At 41.3% G+C, this 15,005-nt stretch overlaps 2 protein-coding genes across 2 annotated transcripts in view; one reads left to right on the top strand and one right to left on the bottom strand.

The window, feature by feature from the left end:
• Positions 1-9,184, top strand: part of PLCD3 (phospholipase C delta 3) — a 66,457-nt gene extending 57,273 nt beyond the window's left edge. The window contains 4 exon segments of the mRNA XM_042475143.1: positions 1,476-1,654; positions 3,473-3,608; positions 4,265-4,414; positions 5,449-9,184. Coding sequence (XP_042331077.1) covers positions 1,476-1,654; positions 3,473-3,608; positions 4,265-4,414; positions 5,449-5,537 — 554 coding nt within the window. The 3' untranslated portion in view covers positions 5,538-9,184.
• A 3,039-nt stretch (positions 9,185-12,223) lies between these two features.
• Positions 12,224-15,005, bottom strand: part of NMT1 (N-myristoyltransferase 1) — a 35,264-nt gene continuing 32,482 nt past the window's right edge. Inside the window, exon 12 of the mRNA XM_042475972.1 lies at positions 12,224-13,390. Within this exon, the coding sequence (XP_042331906.1) occupies positions 13,370-13,390 (21 nt within the window). The 3' untranslated portion in view covers positions 12,224-13,369. The remainder of the gene's footprint in view (positions 13,391-15,005) is intronic.

Raw genomic sequence — 15,005 nt, 5'->3', positions numbered from 1 at the left:
TTTATTTTCTATCTATTATATCATTTCACATCTTGCCAGGGTTCCCAAGACAATGCAGAACAGATAAAAAGTTATCTTTAAACAGTTTATAATTTTAAATACCCACAATTGAAATAGTCTCCAAAACTCCTTCTTACTTTAAACACTAAGGTTCATATAAAAACAATGCAATCAGTATGGGTGGAGCCAGCCTGACTTACTTGGGAGGGAGGGAGTTTTACAGTTGAGATGCTACTGCTAAGAAAGTCCTGTCTTATGTACTCACCATCTTAACTGCTTAAAGTGGTGGGACACAGCAGAACCAGGACCTTGAGAAGTGTCCAGAAACAAATTGGAAGCCAGAACAGTTATACAGTGATAGGTGATGTCTAAAGTGCAACCTGGCAATGGTTTGGCTGTTGTGTTTAGCAGTAGCTGTAGCTTCTGAACTCTTTTCAAGGACATTCCCAGGTAGACCATGTTATAGTACAGTCAGCACTCCATATCCACAGATTTTATATCTATAGATTCAAACATCCATGGTTTTAAAAATATTTTAAAATATATATTTTTAAAAAAATATAAATACCAAAAAGCAAACTTAGATTTTGCAATTTTATACAAGGGACACCATCTTATTGTGCCACTGTATTTAATGGGACTTGAGCATCCACAGATTTTGGTATCCACCAGGGGATCTGGAACCAAACCCCAAGTCCCCACTGTAGTCTAATCAGGAGTTAGCTATGTTATGAACCACTGTGTCCAAGTCTGCCATTCCTAGAAAGAGATCTAGCTGATGCGCTAGCCAAAACTAGACAAAGGCACTCCAGGTCACAGCACCAACATAGCATTCTAAGAGTAATGCTGGGTTCAAGAGTATCCCCAAGCTGTGAACCTCATCTTTCAGAGGGAGTGGAAAGCCATCCAATCCAAGGTTGACTACCCTGAGAACGAACAGAATCTATGTCTTGTTTGGATAGAGCCTCAGTTTCTTTTCTCGCATCCCATCATGACAAAGATTCAGGACTTCCACAGCTTACTTGGCACTAGATATACACATTCAGACACTGAAGATTGCTGTATGGGTATTTCAACAGGAAAAGATTCATGATGCATCACTGCAACTCCACCTATCTATTCATCACATTTTACCTACTACTGCATCTAGAAACCTGATGGGCATAGCTGAGTAAAATGGACAAATATCCACTTTGCATGGCCAGTTTTCCATCATACCTGCCTGTGCACAGGAGCTTAGATTTAGCCAGCATCTTAGCAAGACAAACATACTAGTGCCTGATACTGGGCACAACTTTCCCAATTCCCTCCTCCTATCCTTAATTATCTAGTACTGCTGAAACTGTTCTGAATTATCTGTACAAACAGTATAGAAGTGTAAATGTATATAAAAATTGCACCTTTACAGAATTCAGCTTTTCTGACCTAAGTCTTACCTGTGTAATCTCTTCCCTTTCTTTGCCCACTCTCTCTAGTGGCACTTAATTTCCAGACATCAGGTGCAGAGATGGATTTGAATGATGGACGCTTTTCTGTGAATGGCCGTTGTGGCTATGTGCTAAAACCTGCTTTCCTGCGCAATAACCAAAGTTCCTTTGATCCAGAGGCTCCTGGTCGTAGAGCAGGCCAGCGCCCAGTTGCCCTCACCGTCAAGGTACATAGATTTGTAGAATACATGTGTGAAGAAGGCACTCTACTTTTTTCTATTTATGTATGTGGACAAAGTACAGCCCTCTAGTTGAGCTTGAATTGCTATTCCCAGCATGCCTGGTCATTGGCTATGCTGACAGGCATGTAGCTAATGGGGAGAGGAGTGTCAAAATGAGGCTGTTGCATGTCAAATCAAAATTCCCCCCCCCCCCCCATAAATTTTTTTTACTCCTTTGGTAACTTTGTCTCCCCTTTTCTTGGGGTGCCAGAATTGTAGCTGGTATCCTATACAGAAATTACAGTGGCATAAATTGGAATTACACCATTGTAATTGATGTTTTTGTTCATTGCAAAGGTAGGGATTTTGCAAAATTTCCCTCCAAAAAGAACCTTATAATTAACACAGGCATCCCACCTAACATGGCCATTATTATTATTATTATTATTATTATTATTATTATTATTATTATTTTCTTATATCCCGCCTTTCTCCCAATATAGGGACTCAAGGTGGCGAATAGCAGATTTAAAACTATACAATTTAAAAACTACATCATTAAAATGTGTATATATATTTTAAAAAAATTAAACCATTTAAAAAGTTAAAACAGTTATGACTTAAAATTGAATATTACAATACAAATCTTAAAATTTAAATAGCACAACATTCTAAGACCTTATTGATTTGCAAAAGCCTGCCAATAGAAGAATGTCTTTACCTGATGCCACAAGGACAGCAGTATATATTAGGGAGGGAGTTCCAAAGCTTGGGAGCAGCCACTGAGAAGGCCCTCTCTCTTGTTCCTACCAAACGCACCTGAGAGGGTGGTGGGACAGGGAGAAGGGCCTCTCTGGATGATCTCAATACTCTGGTGGACTGATACAGGGAGATACAGTCCTTCAAATAGCCTGTACCCAAGCTGTATAGACCTCTTTGAAGGCTCCATAGTTTTAGAAGACGTCTGGTAGTGGGGAGAAAATGCAAGACCAATGACAGCATCCCCTGGTTTGGTCCTCTATACATGTTTGATAAAGCAGTTGACATTATCAAAAGGCTGCTCAAAACTGGTAGTAGTGCACAATTCTACTTCCCAACACAGTATTTTCTGTGGAGGTGCTTGGAAAATGTTTCTATCTCTCAAAGCTCCAAAGATATGCTTGACACTGTCTGAACCCTCACTAGCTAGAGAGGTGGATGAATACACGTTTTTAATGACTGGATGCAAGACTTCAGGTCTTTTTACCTTACAGAATAAATTATACAAATGGGTACAGATTGCAGAATGAATTAAGGTAATTAAGAAAAATTATGGAAATTTATTAATAAAGGTTACAAAATTTCCTTTTGGAGTGAGGATATGGTGGAAGCAGAGTATGGATATAGAGTTTTATCCTAGAATCCACATAGCTTTGATATTTCAGCCAAGTATTTTGAAAAAGGAAAGGAAAGGAAAGGGCAAAAAGAACAGGGCTGTTGTGCATGTAGTAACTGTGTCAACTAGAAAACCTAATTGCTGGACATATGGGCTACACCTCCCAAAATATCTCTTTTATGCCATTAAAAATGGCATAGGCGTCCTGCACTTGTTTTCATTTGGTCACATTCAAAACTGGATGTAGGTCAGCTGATACAGGTTAGTTTGAATATGATGTAGCATTTTAACATGTGAAGGTGAGACGTACCTGCATTTTTTGGTTGTTTTTTTCTTGGTTTCTATGAGTTGTGAGATGCTGCAGAAATAAAACCAAAGCATTTTCCCTATCAAACATACTAGGAGAAAGAGGGGTTCTCTAAACTCTTTCTTTGCACCCTCCTGGTCAGGTGATTACAGCTCAGCAGCTACCCAAACTGAACAAAGAAAAGAACTCTTCCATTGTTGACCCCTTTGTGCGCGTCGAGATCCATGGAGTTCCTGCAGACTGTGGCAAGAAGCAAACTGAGTACCAGTTAAACAATGGTAAAGCAGGGCTTAGGAATGGAGAAAATAGAGAGGCGATTAGACAGGCCCTCCAAACATTGTTGAACTATGACTCCTATCAGCTCCAGATAGCATAGTCAGTAGTCTGGGGTGATGGACATTGTAGTCCAATGACATCTGGAGGACTACAGTTTTGCTGCCTTTGCAGCAGTGCCATGAGAGTGAGAAATTTCATCTATAGAAAATATTAGGATCAATTTGATTTCTCCCAGTAAAATGGGTAGAGAGGTTAAGAAAGTATTCCCTTGAGATCCCAGGCAGCTATTTTCAGTACTCTGCTAGAATTAGTTCTCTTGATTGAATAAAAGCTACCCTATTTTATTCAGTTTCTGGGTCAGGTAGCTCCTTATATCTAACCAATGATGACTGTAGGTTAGGCTGGGAGATTTTGCAAAGTTAGATTTTACAAGGATATACCAATTTTGTTTTCATCAAGTCCAACATTGTTTCTGAACTTTGTAACGTTATATAGGGGATATATAATGCAGAAAGAAATTAAAACATTGACGGGAGAGGGCAAGTTTAGCTTTCTGAAAATCTTGAGGTGTTGAAGCTTTTATTATTTTTCAAAGCATACTTCCATCCAATAAAATCCTCTCCATTGTGTTTTTCTCTTAAATTTTTACTTCTTGCAGGATTCAATCCATGTTGGAATGAGACATTGACATTCCAAGTACGGGTTCCAGAGCTGGCACTAGTGCGCTTTGTAGTTGAGGATTATGACACAACTTCTAGCAATGACTTTGTGGGACAGTTTACTCTGCCACTGCTCAGCCTAAGGGAAGGTGAGTGTGTCTTTTCTCAGACCAGGGGAGCTCAGGAGTGTCTGCAGTCTCCATCCATCCTGGCTGGGTCATCTGCTGGAGCAAGGATCCTAAAATTTTCTACCCCTGGGCCCCTGTGAGAAAAATAGAACAGGATCCCACAAGACCCAGGTGCTGTGATGTTTTGTTTGTTGTTGTTCTGTGCCTTCAGGTCATTTCTGACTAATGGTGACCCTATCATGTTTTTTTTTCTTCAGAGGGGGTTTGCTATTGCTATCCTCTGAGGCTGAGAGAATGTGATTTGCCTAAGGTCACCCAGTAGGTTTACATAGCCAAGCCAGGATTTGAACCCTGGTCTCCAGTCATAATCCAATGCTCAAACCACTATACCATGCTATACATGTTTACCTCAGGTAGACTTTAGTTCTTATTATACAGTGATTATATCAAATCAAACCAAGACACTCAGTATATCCACACTGCAGAAATAAAGAAATTCAATCCCACTTTAACTGCCCTGACTCCATCCTACAGAATCCTGGGTAGTTTGATGAGGCATCAGAGCTCTCTGGCAGACCAAGCTGAATACTTTGCCTAACTAGGATCCCACAGGGACAAAATTGATTGTACTACCTCTAAACTCTGACCAATACATGATTTAGGGATGTCACCATTCCATGTGACTTAGATTTAAGCCAGAGAGCTGACTCCAGGCCTGTGGGCCACCCCAGGTGACTGTGCCCCCTCCCACATTCTAAAACATCAAAGTCCTCTCTAAAGAGCAGTAAGAATTTCAACCTAAAATAAACTGGTATTTTTGGTTCTGCTTTTTTGCCTTTCCTGCTGCTGAAATGTAGTCTGAGAACTTGGCCCTTGGGTTGAGATCTTCCCTACCTATTAGCTGTTTACAATTTTGGCTAAACCACTCCAAAGATGATGTATCAAGGTGAGCTGTAACAAAGGGATCTTGGCAAGATGAACTGACCACTAGGTGGAAGGATCTCTCCCACTTCTTTCCCATCTGACTGGATTTCCTTCTGCCATTTTCTCCTCAGGCTACCGCCATATCCATCTGCTCTCCAGAGATGGTGCATCTCTGTCCCCAGCCACACTTTTTGTGCACGTCAGATGTAAGAAGATGTGAACACGAGTCCAAGTCTGTCTCGCCCATGCCAGAAGAATAGATGAGCTGTTGCGCTCATTTTGAATACCACCAGTTACTGAACAAGATGTGTGCATCTGGGCCACATGGGAGAAGCTGTGTGACCCAGCCCCAGAATCAGGTTTGGGACAGGAGCACAGCAGCAACCCTTGTGTGAAGGTTCCTGGTCACCTTAGGACCAGAGAATTGAAGAATATTTGTGCTTTCATTGAGGATAAAAAGCCAAACCATATAAATCGACTTCTAGAATGCCTTTTCTGGATGCCTTTTGCCTCTGGAGGTTTTGAACCATCCTTTTTTCCTTGCAAAGGTCTGGAGATGAGATGCAGGGTAGAGACATTGTCCTTTGTTTTACATTTCTGACTGTCACATGGCTTTAACAAGAATATAGCAATAGCAAGTACATTTCTTTATCGCTTATCAGTGAATTAATATTCCCTGAGCGATTTACAATGTGTAAGCTGGGTTCTCATTTTACTGACCTACGAAAAGATGGAGGGACCCTAGATCCTGCCAGGGATCAAACTCACAACCTTATGGCTGTGAGTGACTGCAGTACCAGCATTTAACCACTGCACCACCAGGGCTAAAAGCAGCTAGTGAAAGATTATTAAGCTCTTTTGCACACTACTTATGCAAGTCCAGAAAAATGGGACTTTTGAGAAAGAACTGTGAGAAGAAACAGAAGATTGACAGCTTTTGATCAAGTCTGGTGGGCAAATACAGTGTGAATGTGCTGGGAGAGGACTAGGAAGCAAAGGAGGCAAGCTACAGATTGAACTGAAGAGTCTGAGCTGGCCCACGTGGGACAACATTGGTTTGGGATCTGGCTGGAATAGCATATCAGTTTTGATAGTATGTGAGATTGGAAATGGAAGCATCAGTCCTTCTCAGCTGGTAAACCACTTAAAACAGTCCTGAGATTGCTGTCCTAGCTATCAGAAAGAAAACCTAAGTTAGCAAAACAGTTTTGTATCACATCATATTATTTAATGCAAAAAGCCTGCATTCACACCTTAGCTATAGCAGAATTAAGTTCTCTAGTAATTCTGATGGAGCCAGCTTGTTCTTGTTTTTTTTAAAGGAAAAGTAGACACTAGTTATCCCAAAGAACATACCACCTCTTGTATTAACAATCCAGTTAATCCATTTGTGGGATTCTGTTTCCTGAATATTTGTGATCATTTACAGAATGTAACACATGTATTTATACACAAGGAAAACCTTTGAGTGCTCAAAGAGTTCATGTACATCCATCCCATCCATTCTCATATCCCTCTGGTGGTAACTATATGTTGCAGTTTGTTTAATTATTCCATGCGTTATGCTACTTCAGGTGTTTTCTTTAGCATGGACTGTAAGCAGCTCCAGTCCCTAAGGATAAAATGGAACTTCCTTTGATGTAGTTTTTCCCTTGGATAAATTGAAAGGGTGTATTGTAGACTTGATACGCACAGCCTTTCAGTATTTTTGTTTGCTTAAAACATGCACTTTAAAAACAATGTGGCTGCGGCTGTTTGTGGCCATTTTTGCAGATCTGCCTCATTATGCAATTTTGTGCCTTTAGTGCTTTAACAGCACACTCCTGTGTTCACTCAGCAGCAAGATCTGTTAAGTGGGGCTTACTTCCAAGTACGTGGTTACATAGGATTAGGGCCTTATCGGAGCTGTTTGGCTTTAGCCACTCATGAGAGCAAGGTTCAAGTGGAAGAGAAAACCCAGTAGATACCTATGTTTTGCTATGAGCCACTGCTCAAGAGCTAAGGTATTAGCAAAAGCGACAGGTATTTGTCTGCTGTGTGTGCTTCTAAAATATATTGGTAGCGTAGCTTGTAGACCAGCCTATTTTCAATATGTACAGTTCTCCAAAATACCATATTGCTGCTAAATGAGTTACAAAGATTAATGACCCTGAACAAGCACAATCTTAAGATATTAGCAACTGCTCTTATTTTTCACACAGAGGACCTTAATATCAAGACTCTTCTCAGTCCTTGGCCCTTGGGGACCAAGATCAAAACACTTTACATCTAAAAGCTGGACTAGTGTAAGATGAAACACAGCATCTCTTGGGGGGGGGGTGAAACACCTGAAGTGGCCTTAAAACTATTCTTTGACAATGCTAGGTCTGGGCCCTTGCACCTCTTACTCCTCTTTTATTTTGAAAGACTCTTTGTCCTTAGCCTTTCTCATTCCTATGGGCAGCTTTCAAATTCACAGCCTTTTCCCATTTCATACACAAGGCCCTTTCACAGTTCATGCTATGATTTCACTTCAACTATCTCAGCTGCATCCTATGCAATTTAGGATTTGCAGTTTGGGGAGGCACCAGAACTCTCTGGCTGAAAAATTCTAAATACTCCCTCTAGACTTGTGACAACCTTAAGGTGACATGATTTGTTCAGAGCCTTCCTCTGAGGTTGCGAGTATGTGATTTGCCCAAAGTGGGTTTCCATCACTGAGCAAGGATTCAAACCCAGAGCTCTAGTCCAACACTCAGACCAATATACTACACTGACTCATCTTTGGTAATATCAGCTAATACACAATTAACATTAGTTCCTTACCTTGGGGGATGGGGAAAATGAAAGTCTCTAGGCAACATAATCTCATGTATGATGGATTATTGACAATAATGGCCACAATAGAAGAAGACTTGGAAATGCATTTTTTAAATGACAGCCGCATACGTGCCAAGCTAAGGGATTAAGTTATTGCAGTTCTCCAAAGAAAAGCAAACGGATCCTTCACAAGTAGAAATGTTTTTTGGGGCTGGGGCAGTAAGAGGTTTCAATGTCTGGGCTCAGATCCTTACTTAACCATGAAACTCACAGGGTAAGCATGGTACAGTCATTGGTTGTCTGATCTAGTCTACCTCACAGGATTGTTGTGAGGATAAAAATGTGGGTTGAGGAGAAGCAAATCACATATGCCATCTGAGGTGAAAAAAATCAGGGCACATCTAAAAAATTAAAGTAGGGCATCATAGTAGGTCTGAAAAAGTTGTGGATGGATACCCTGTCACTCATAGGAGATTTTAAGCAGTGATTAACAGTGGTTCCCAATCTGTGGGTTGGGACCCCTTTGAGGGGTCCAATGGCCCTTTCACAGGGGTCACCTAAAACTGTCGGAAAACACATATTTGCATGTAGCAATGAAAATAATTTTATGGTTGGGGGGGGGGGGTCACCAGAACATGAGGAACTATTAAAGGGTCGCGGCATTAGGAAGACTGAGAACCACTGAATTAGAAGAACATCTATCAGTTAATAGGTTTGGTGCAAACTATGGGAAACTCTGTGTCTGACCCAGTCCTATATCATCCCCCAAATGCTGCACATTTTAGGAAGCTATGTAGCATTCAGCAGATTCTTTCTAGCTCAGGTTTCAGTTAACCCTTTTTTTGCTAGATAATAATTGAAACTGTGAACTAAACATAGCTTAGAAATTCAGACTTTGCACAAGAAAAAAAAACTGTCATGATTTTATCCTCCAACCCTTCTCTTTTCTTTGATATTATACAAAGAGCCCAAGAACCTGAAGCATCTTCTAGAATGTGATTCTGCAAGCTTCTATATATCAAAAAGACTGTTTTTAATGTATTGAATAGATGTAATAAAACATTTTAGCAGAAATCCTAGTGTCGTACAAACATCACATTTCCATAGAACATATACAGAGTGTTTTTAAAAAGTTGAGCTGATGATCTGTGCCATGAACAGTTTGTGGAGGGAGTGTCTGAAGTGTTTAAATGGAATTCATATTTCAGAATATGGTGTGTGGGCCATAGTACTTGTATTTTGTCGTTCTGTATTTGAGACCTGAATGAATTATGTTTTTTTCATAGAATCAGAGTTGGAATGGGCCACAGAGTCCAATCCCATGCTCAGTGCAGGACCTCCAGCTAAAACAGTATTGGCAACAACACATACGCATCATCTTGGAGGCAAGTTTCCACTCTTGCCAAGGTCTTAATAAGTTGAGACCTATTCCTGAAAAGCAGAAGTGTGCTAACTTTTGGTATGGTACATTAGATACTTCATAACCATTCATAAAATGCCTACCTTGTAGGTCTGGTTCTTTGTGAATTTTGCAACAAGGGGACGAAAGTATTCTGTCTGCCAAAATGATGGTTAAATGTAGCTGAAATGTGGCTTTGAAGAAGCAAATTTGGAATCCCTCCACTGCTTAACTGAGTCTGGATACATACTACACTCACCACCTGAAAGCATTTCTCTCACACCTTGTTGTGGAAAATTTGACTAGTAGTAATTTTGATTTTCTCTATCAGCTCTACTAGTGACAGATGTCTACAAGTAATTATTTTACTTGCTGCATATTTAACCTAGTACCCACTTTTGCAAGACTACAATTCAAGTACTTCTCTTCTGCTATTGTTTGGAATCAGAATTAGACTTGATTAAATCCTAAGGAATTTGGGGCACCTTATAAAGATTACCTACATGATTTTATCCACTCACGTATGGAGAGGGAAGCCCACTTGGAAGTGCCTTCAAATTCTGCCTTGTTTCACAAGTGTGCAACCATCCTAATGTGGTGGTGGTTGTTGTGTGCCTTTAAGTCATTTCCAACTTACATTGACCCTAAGGCAACCCCATTATTAATGAGGTTTTCTTGGCAATATTTGTTCAAAGGAACTTTGCCATTGCCTTCCCCTGAGGCTGAGAGCATGTGCATCCTAATGACAGAATAACATCTTCCTTCTATCTCCTGGGATTAAGAATAATCAGAGGCGCCCCCCTGCCCACATCAGTCACATTCCTAGCTGCAACTCTAGAGGGCAAGAGGTAAGCTCCAAGCCAAATATCCAAGGGACCACTATGTCAGAAGGATTTAAATACTGAGGGCAAGATTGTAGGAGGGGTGTGAGGGCATCATGCAAGGCTGCAGGGACACACAGTTAGCATATTATCTGTCTTACCTACAACCTTAGTCTACTGGACAGAAGGTAACTGAAAACCATTCAGTGCCTCTGCAAATGTATTCATGTGGTTTATTCTTCATAAACCACCTGCTCAAAAGCCACTTTTGGCAGGACATCACTGTCAAACCTGTGGCCAAAATGAGTCTCTCCAGAACTCCTCCAATAAAGGGTGAAAAGATATGTGTAATTTTATCACACTTGAAGAATGCTATACTGCAACAAAGCAAGAGATAGATATGCACAAATAAGCTCAGGCCAAAAGTGGGACACTGAACGGTTAGCAGAAATTAAAGAGAATCAAAACCCCTAGACAAAATGCTAGATGGGTCAAAGTCTGCAGTCTGGAATGAGAAGCATCCCAAGAGGGATCAGAATAAGAACACCTCATCTCAGTGAATTCCACCTAGAAAGGAATGTTGTGCCAAAGGGGCCATTTGTCTTGGCTTTTGGGAATGGAAAGTCTTGGAACTGCAAAGGGACTCTTGTGCAACCCTTCTCAGGTGGAAAATGCACTACTGCTCAAATGGTAGCAAGAGATTTACCACAAAGACTCAAAACTGACTTGAACAAAACTAGGAAAGTCCAAGTGAGATTATCAATTGAAAGCCAGTGCTGTTTCACTAGAGGAGGAGGAAGTAAGAAGCTATGGGTCCCATTCAGGCCTTGTCACACTGCAAGAAGCATATAAGCTATTTTGTAGCATAAGGAGTAATGTCTTGACATCAGTATCCTTGGAACACTTAAGCCTTCGTAAATGCTTTTTCTCCAAGGCAAGGAATGTCAGTCTCTAAAATAGAGAGAGTGAGAGTGAGCAGTTTGCACTATACAAGATCACTGTACAGTCCCAGTGCTGGTGAAGTGTAGCACTGGTTATTACATTAATAGCCATCGTTGCACTTTACCAGCACTGGTGCTTGGCATTCTGAACCATTACATCTTTTGCCTTCTACAGATTAACACCTGGTTGTGGTATATTAGACACAATCTAGAAATATTGTTCCTTTTACCCTCCCATTCCTTCATTTTACTTCATACTGGAAAAATCTTGCCGCAACTCAGGCTACTGACGCAGCAAAATGATCTAGACTAGGGATGGTACTATGACCTTTTGGACATAGAAACACTGCAAGTCCCAGCAGCCAAAACCATGATAGCCATTGAGGAGACATGCTAGGAATTTGAATCCAACACACATGTACTTTGTCCATGCCTGCTTTAAAATGACACAAGGTATTTTGGCCTTTTCACCCCTTTGCAAAAGCATATTTTTGGCTTCCCAATAGATCGTTTCTACAGGAATTTAGAGCAGAAGACCTACCTTCCTGGTGAGCATTTCCTGGCTTAAAGAACCTTCTACATTAATGGACAAAGAGACATCCATCATGTTAGCTGTATAGGTAGTAAATGTGTTGATTGCAGATGATGATAAAAGGCAGATAAGTCACTCCTCAGTCAAATTACTTGCCCATTAGTAAAGTTGGAACACAAGAGAAACCACCCTTTATCCAAGGAGGTCACTAAGCCAAACCTCATGCATAAAGGCTTGATCTTTTCAACTTCCAAAATAAAGGCTATAATGAAATAATATCCTGGTATTGTAATAGATTCCCATCTCAAACATTCATCAATGAAACTCAATTATGGATTGCTATTTTCTTTTTTCCTTGCAGGGAATTTTCCCTTATAGGTTTACATAGATAAAACAATGGAATCATTGCCAACACATTTTCTCATCACATCAGATTTTTACTGAAGGAAAAAGGAAGCACACAATTTCATTTTCAAGGACAGAAATGACACAAGCAGACCCCCAAAAGGACTGCTGGTTAATTTGAACAAAAAGGAGACAGAGCAGCTCAGAAACCTTGACAAAATCATTAATACTTTTGATTCTGTCACTGGAAAAACACAAGAGGAATAGATCAGAAACCAAGAGGGTGAAGTTGTAGTTCACGACACTGAAAGCCCCCAGACAACACTCATCTCCTGGATATAAATTTCAAAACTCACCCTACAGAGCAAGGAATGTCCTATATGGATGTTAGGAGCCAAAAGGCACGGCCTGTTAAGTTTGGTAATTCAAGTATTGCACTACAGAAGTATTAGTGCAAATCTAGGAATGGAGAGATGAGTTGACAAAATATATCATCCCATTGTTCCAAACTGGTGAACCCCAGCAGTCATTAAAATAGCCCTTTGATTTCTTTCTGCGAGAAATGGATTTGAACATGGGATCGCAGCATGTTAGCTGTTTGCTTCATGCACAAGACAGAAAACAGGACCAAGACCATCCGAGAAACCCAACAATGGAGTGGAGCTGTGTCTTTTGGAGCATAAAAAAGCACCCGATATAATGATGGAATACGAGACACCACAATCTTGCCACCAACAGTCCCATCTGTTTCTTTGGGGTATGCATGTGTGTGCACAATCTGAGCATTTTTAAAATAGCGCTTTTTAAGACAAAAAGCAAAGCAGCTTGATGGCCCAGCCCATTCCTAGTTCAGGTGAACAGCAAACATTTTAAAAATATAGAATATATAATATAATTTTTATTATTATTCACCCGTTAACTCCAATATATGCCAATTGTGAGCTTGTTTTCAGCAGTTACATTCCCTTGATCATGTTTGTATGAGGGGTGAGGGAGGGAGGGAGAAGAGGCCAAGTGTTGACGCCAACACATTGGCGCACTCAGTGGCACGCGATACAATCAAGTGTCAATGGAGGTCCATGTGGCCAGTGCAATGGGCGCAAACTGCTCTGTGGGAGGGGCTCGCTTCCATGGAAATCGAAGCCACAAGGACTAGCCATCCCAGGCTGACCCAACTCTTCAGCAACTCTGCCTGTCTTCTCCAGAGACTCTTGATTACTGCAGCACCAGGCCAACCTAAGGGAAACAGCCAGGAAAAAGGGAAGGATTAGGAAAGATTTTTAAAAGCAGGAGTGGCAAAGTGTGGCCAGGACCACTTTTGTATCCCTGAGGGCCTCTAAGCATCAATGTTTTTGCTCCAAAATGCTCCCGCGTGCCTCTAAGGTCCAAAACACACTGCAGAATTAGTCCAGTTTCGGACTGCTTTAACTGCCCTGGCACAATGCTAGGGAATTCTAGGAACTGTAGTTTCGTGAGACATTTAACTTTCTCTGTCAGAGAGCTCTGGTGCCACAATAAACTACAGTTCCCAAGATTCCCTAGCATTTAGCCAGGGCAGTTAAAGCGGACTCACTGGATTATTTCTGCAGCGTGTTTTGGACCTAACATTTCTGGTCAGTCCCTGTTGTTAAAAAGGCTCTCTGGTGGGTTTGGGACTAAAGTGGCCCTGGAAGGTCCAAAAACATGTCCAAACATGTCCCCCAAATGTCCCCCATGACCACTAAAGGTGTTTGCAGATTTGCAGCAATTTATTTTGCAAGGATTGGGCCCTCCAAGGTCTTCTACCCTTCCACCTAGCCTTCCACAGATGTCCAACCTTGCTTATGAGCTTTGCCTTCAATGTCAGTGCACCAATAGCTAAATCAGTGAACCTTCATTCCACCCCTTACAGGCAGAATGCTCCAACAGTTAACAGCGTTGCAAACAGGCAAGAAGAGCATCCATCAACAGACCCACAGTCCAATGTCATTTCGTAATCCTATTTTAAGGCTTTCTCCCAGGGTGCTACTCTGAAAGTATCTGGGAAGCACTGTAAAGAAGTATAAATAATCCAATGCAATTGATACTCGGCAAGGGGAAGAAACCTTTCAGGTGAATATCTAAGCAAACTCAAAACTTTCTGAATTGTGGATAATCTCAGTTCTAGGTGGCAACTAAAGTTTCAAGCCCTTCTAGTAGCAAGAGAAGATCTGAGGTAAAATCACAGCCAACTTCTGTCACTTGCTAAATGGAAGTACTCCTCAAAAGACTGTGTTCTTCTGTCACTTGCTAAATGGAAGTACTCCTCAAAGGACAGGGGGTGCTCCTTGATTCGTCACTTCACATGACAAATCAGGTGAATGCGCCAGTCAGGAGCGTCTGTTACCAGCTTCGGCTGATACGCCAGCTGTGCCCTTTTCTGGAAGTCAGGGACCTTGAGACTGTAGTACATGCACTGGTAACCTCACCCCTTGATTTCTGCAATGCACTCTATATGTGCTTGGTCCAGAAACTTCAGTTAGTTCAGAACATGGCAGCCAGATTGGTCTCTGGTACATCCAAAAGAGACCATATAATACTGATCTTAAGTTCACTCTACTGGCTGCCCATCAGTTTCCGGGCCCAGTACAAGGCGTTGGTGATCACCTTTAAAGCCCTCAATGGCTTGGGTTCAACCTATCTTTGAGACAGCCTCCTTCCATATAATCCTCCCCGCCCACTTAGATCCTCGGGGACCTCCCAGAGGACCTTCTCAGCTGTTGCTCCCAGACTGTGGAATGGCCTGCTGGACAAGATCCGTCACATTACCACTCTAAATAGCTTTAAAAAAGCTCTAAAGACAGATCTCATCCGGCAGGCCTTTCCTGAATAG

This window comes from Sceloporus undulatus, chromosome 6 (genome assembly GCF_019175285.1).
Source record: "Sceloporus undulatus isolate JIND9_A2432 ecotype Alabama chromosome 6, SceUnd_v1.1, whole genome shotgun sequence".
Lineage (NCBI taxonomy): Eukaryota > Metazoa > Chordata > Lepidosauria > Squamata > Phrynosomatidae > Sceloporus > Sceloporus undulatus.
The sequence above is the reverse complement of the archived record's forward strand: the minus strand, read 5'-3'. Positions and strand labels throughout refer to the sequence as shown.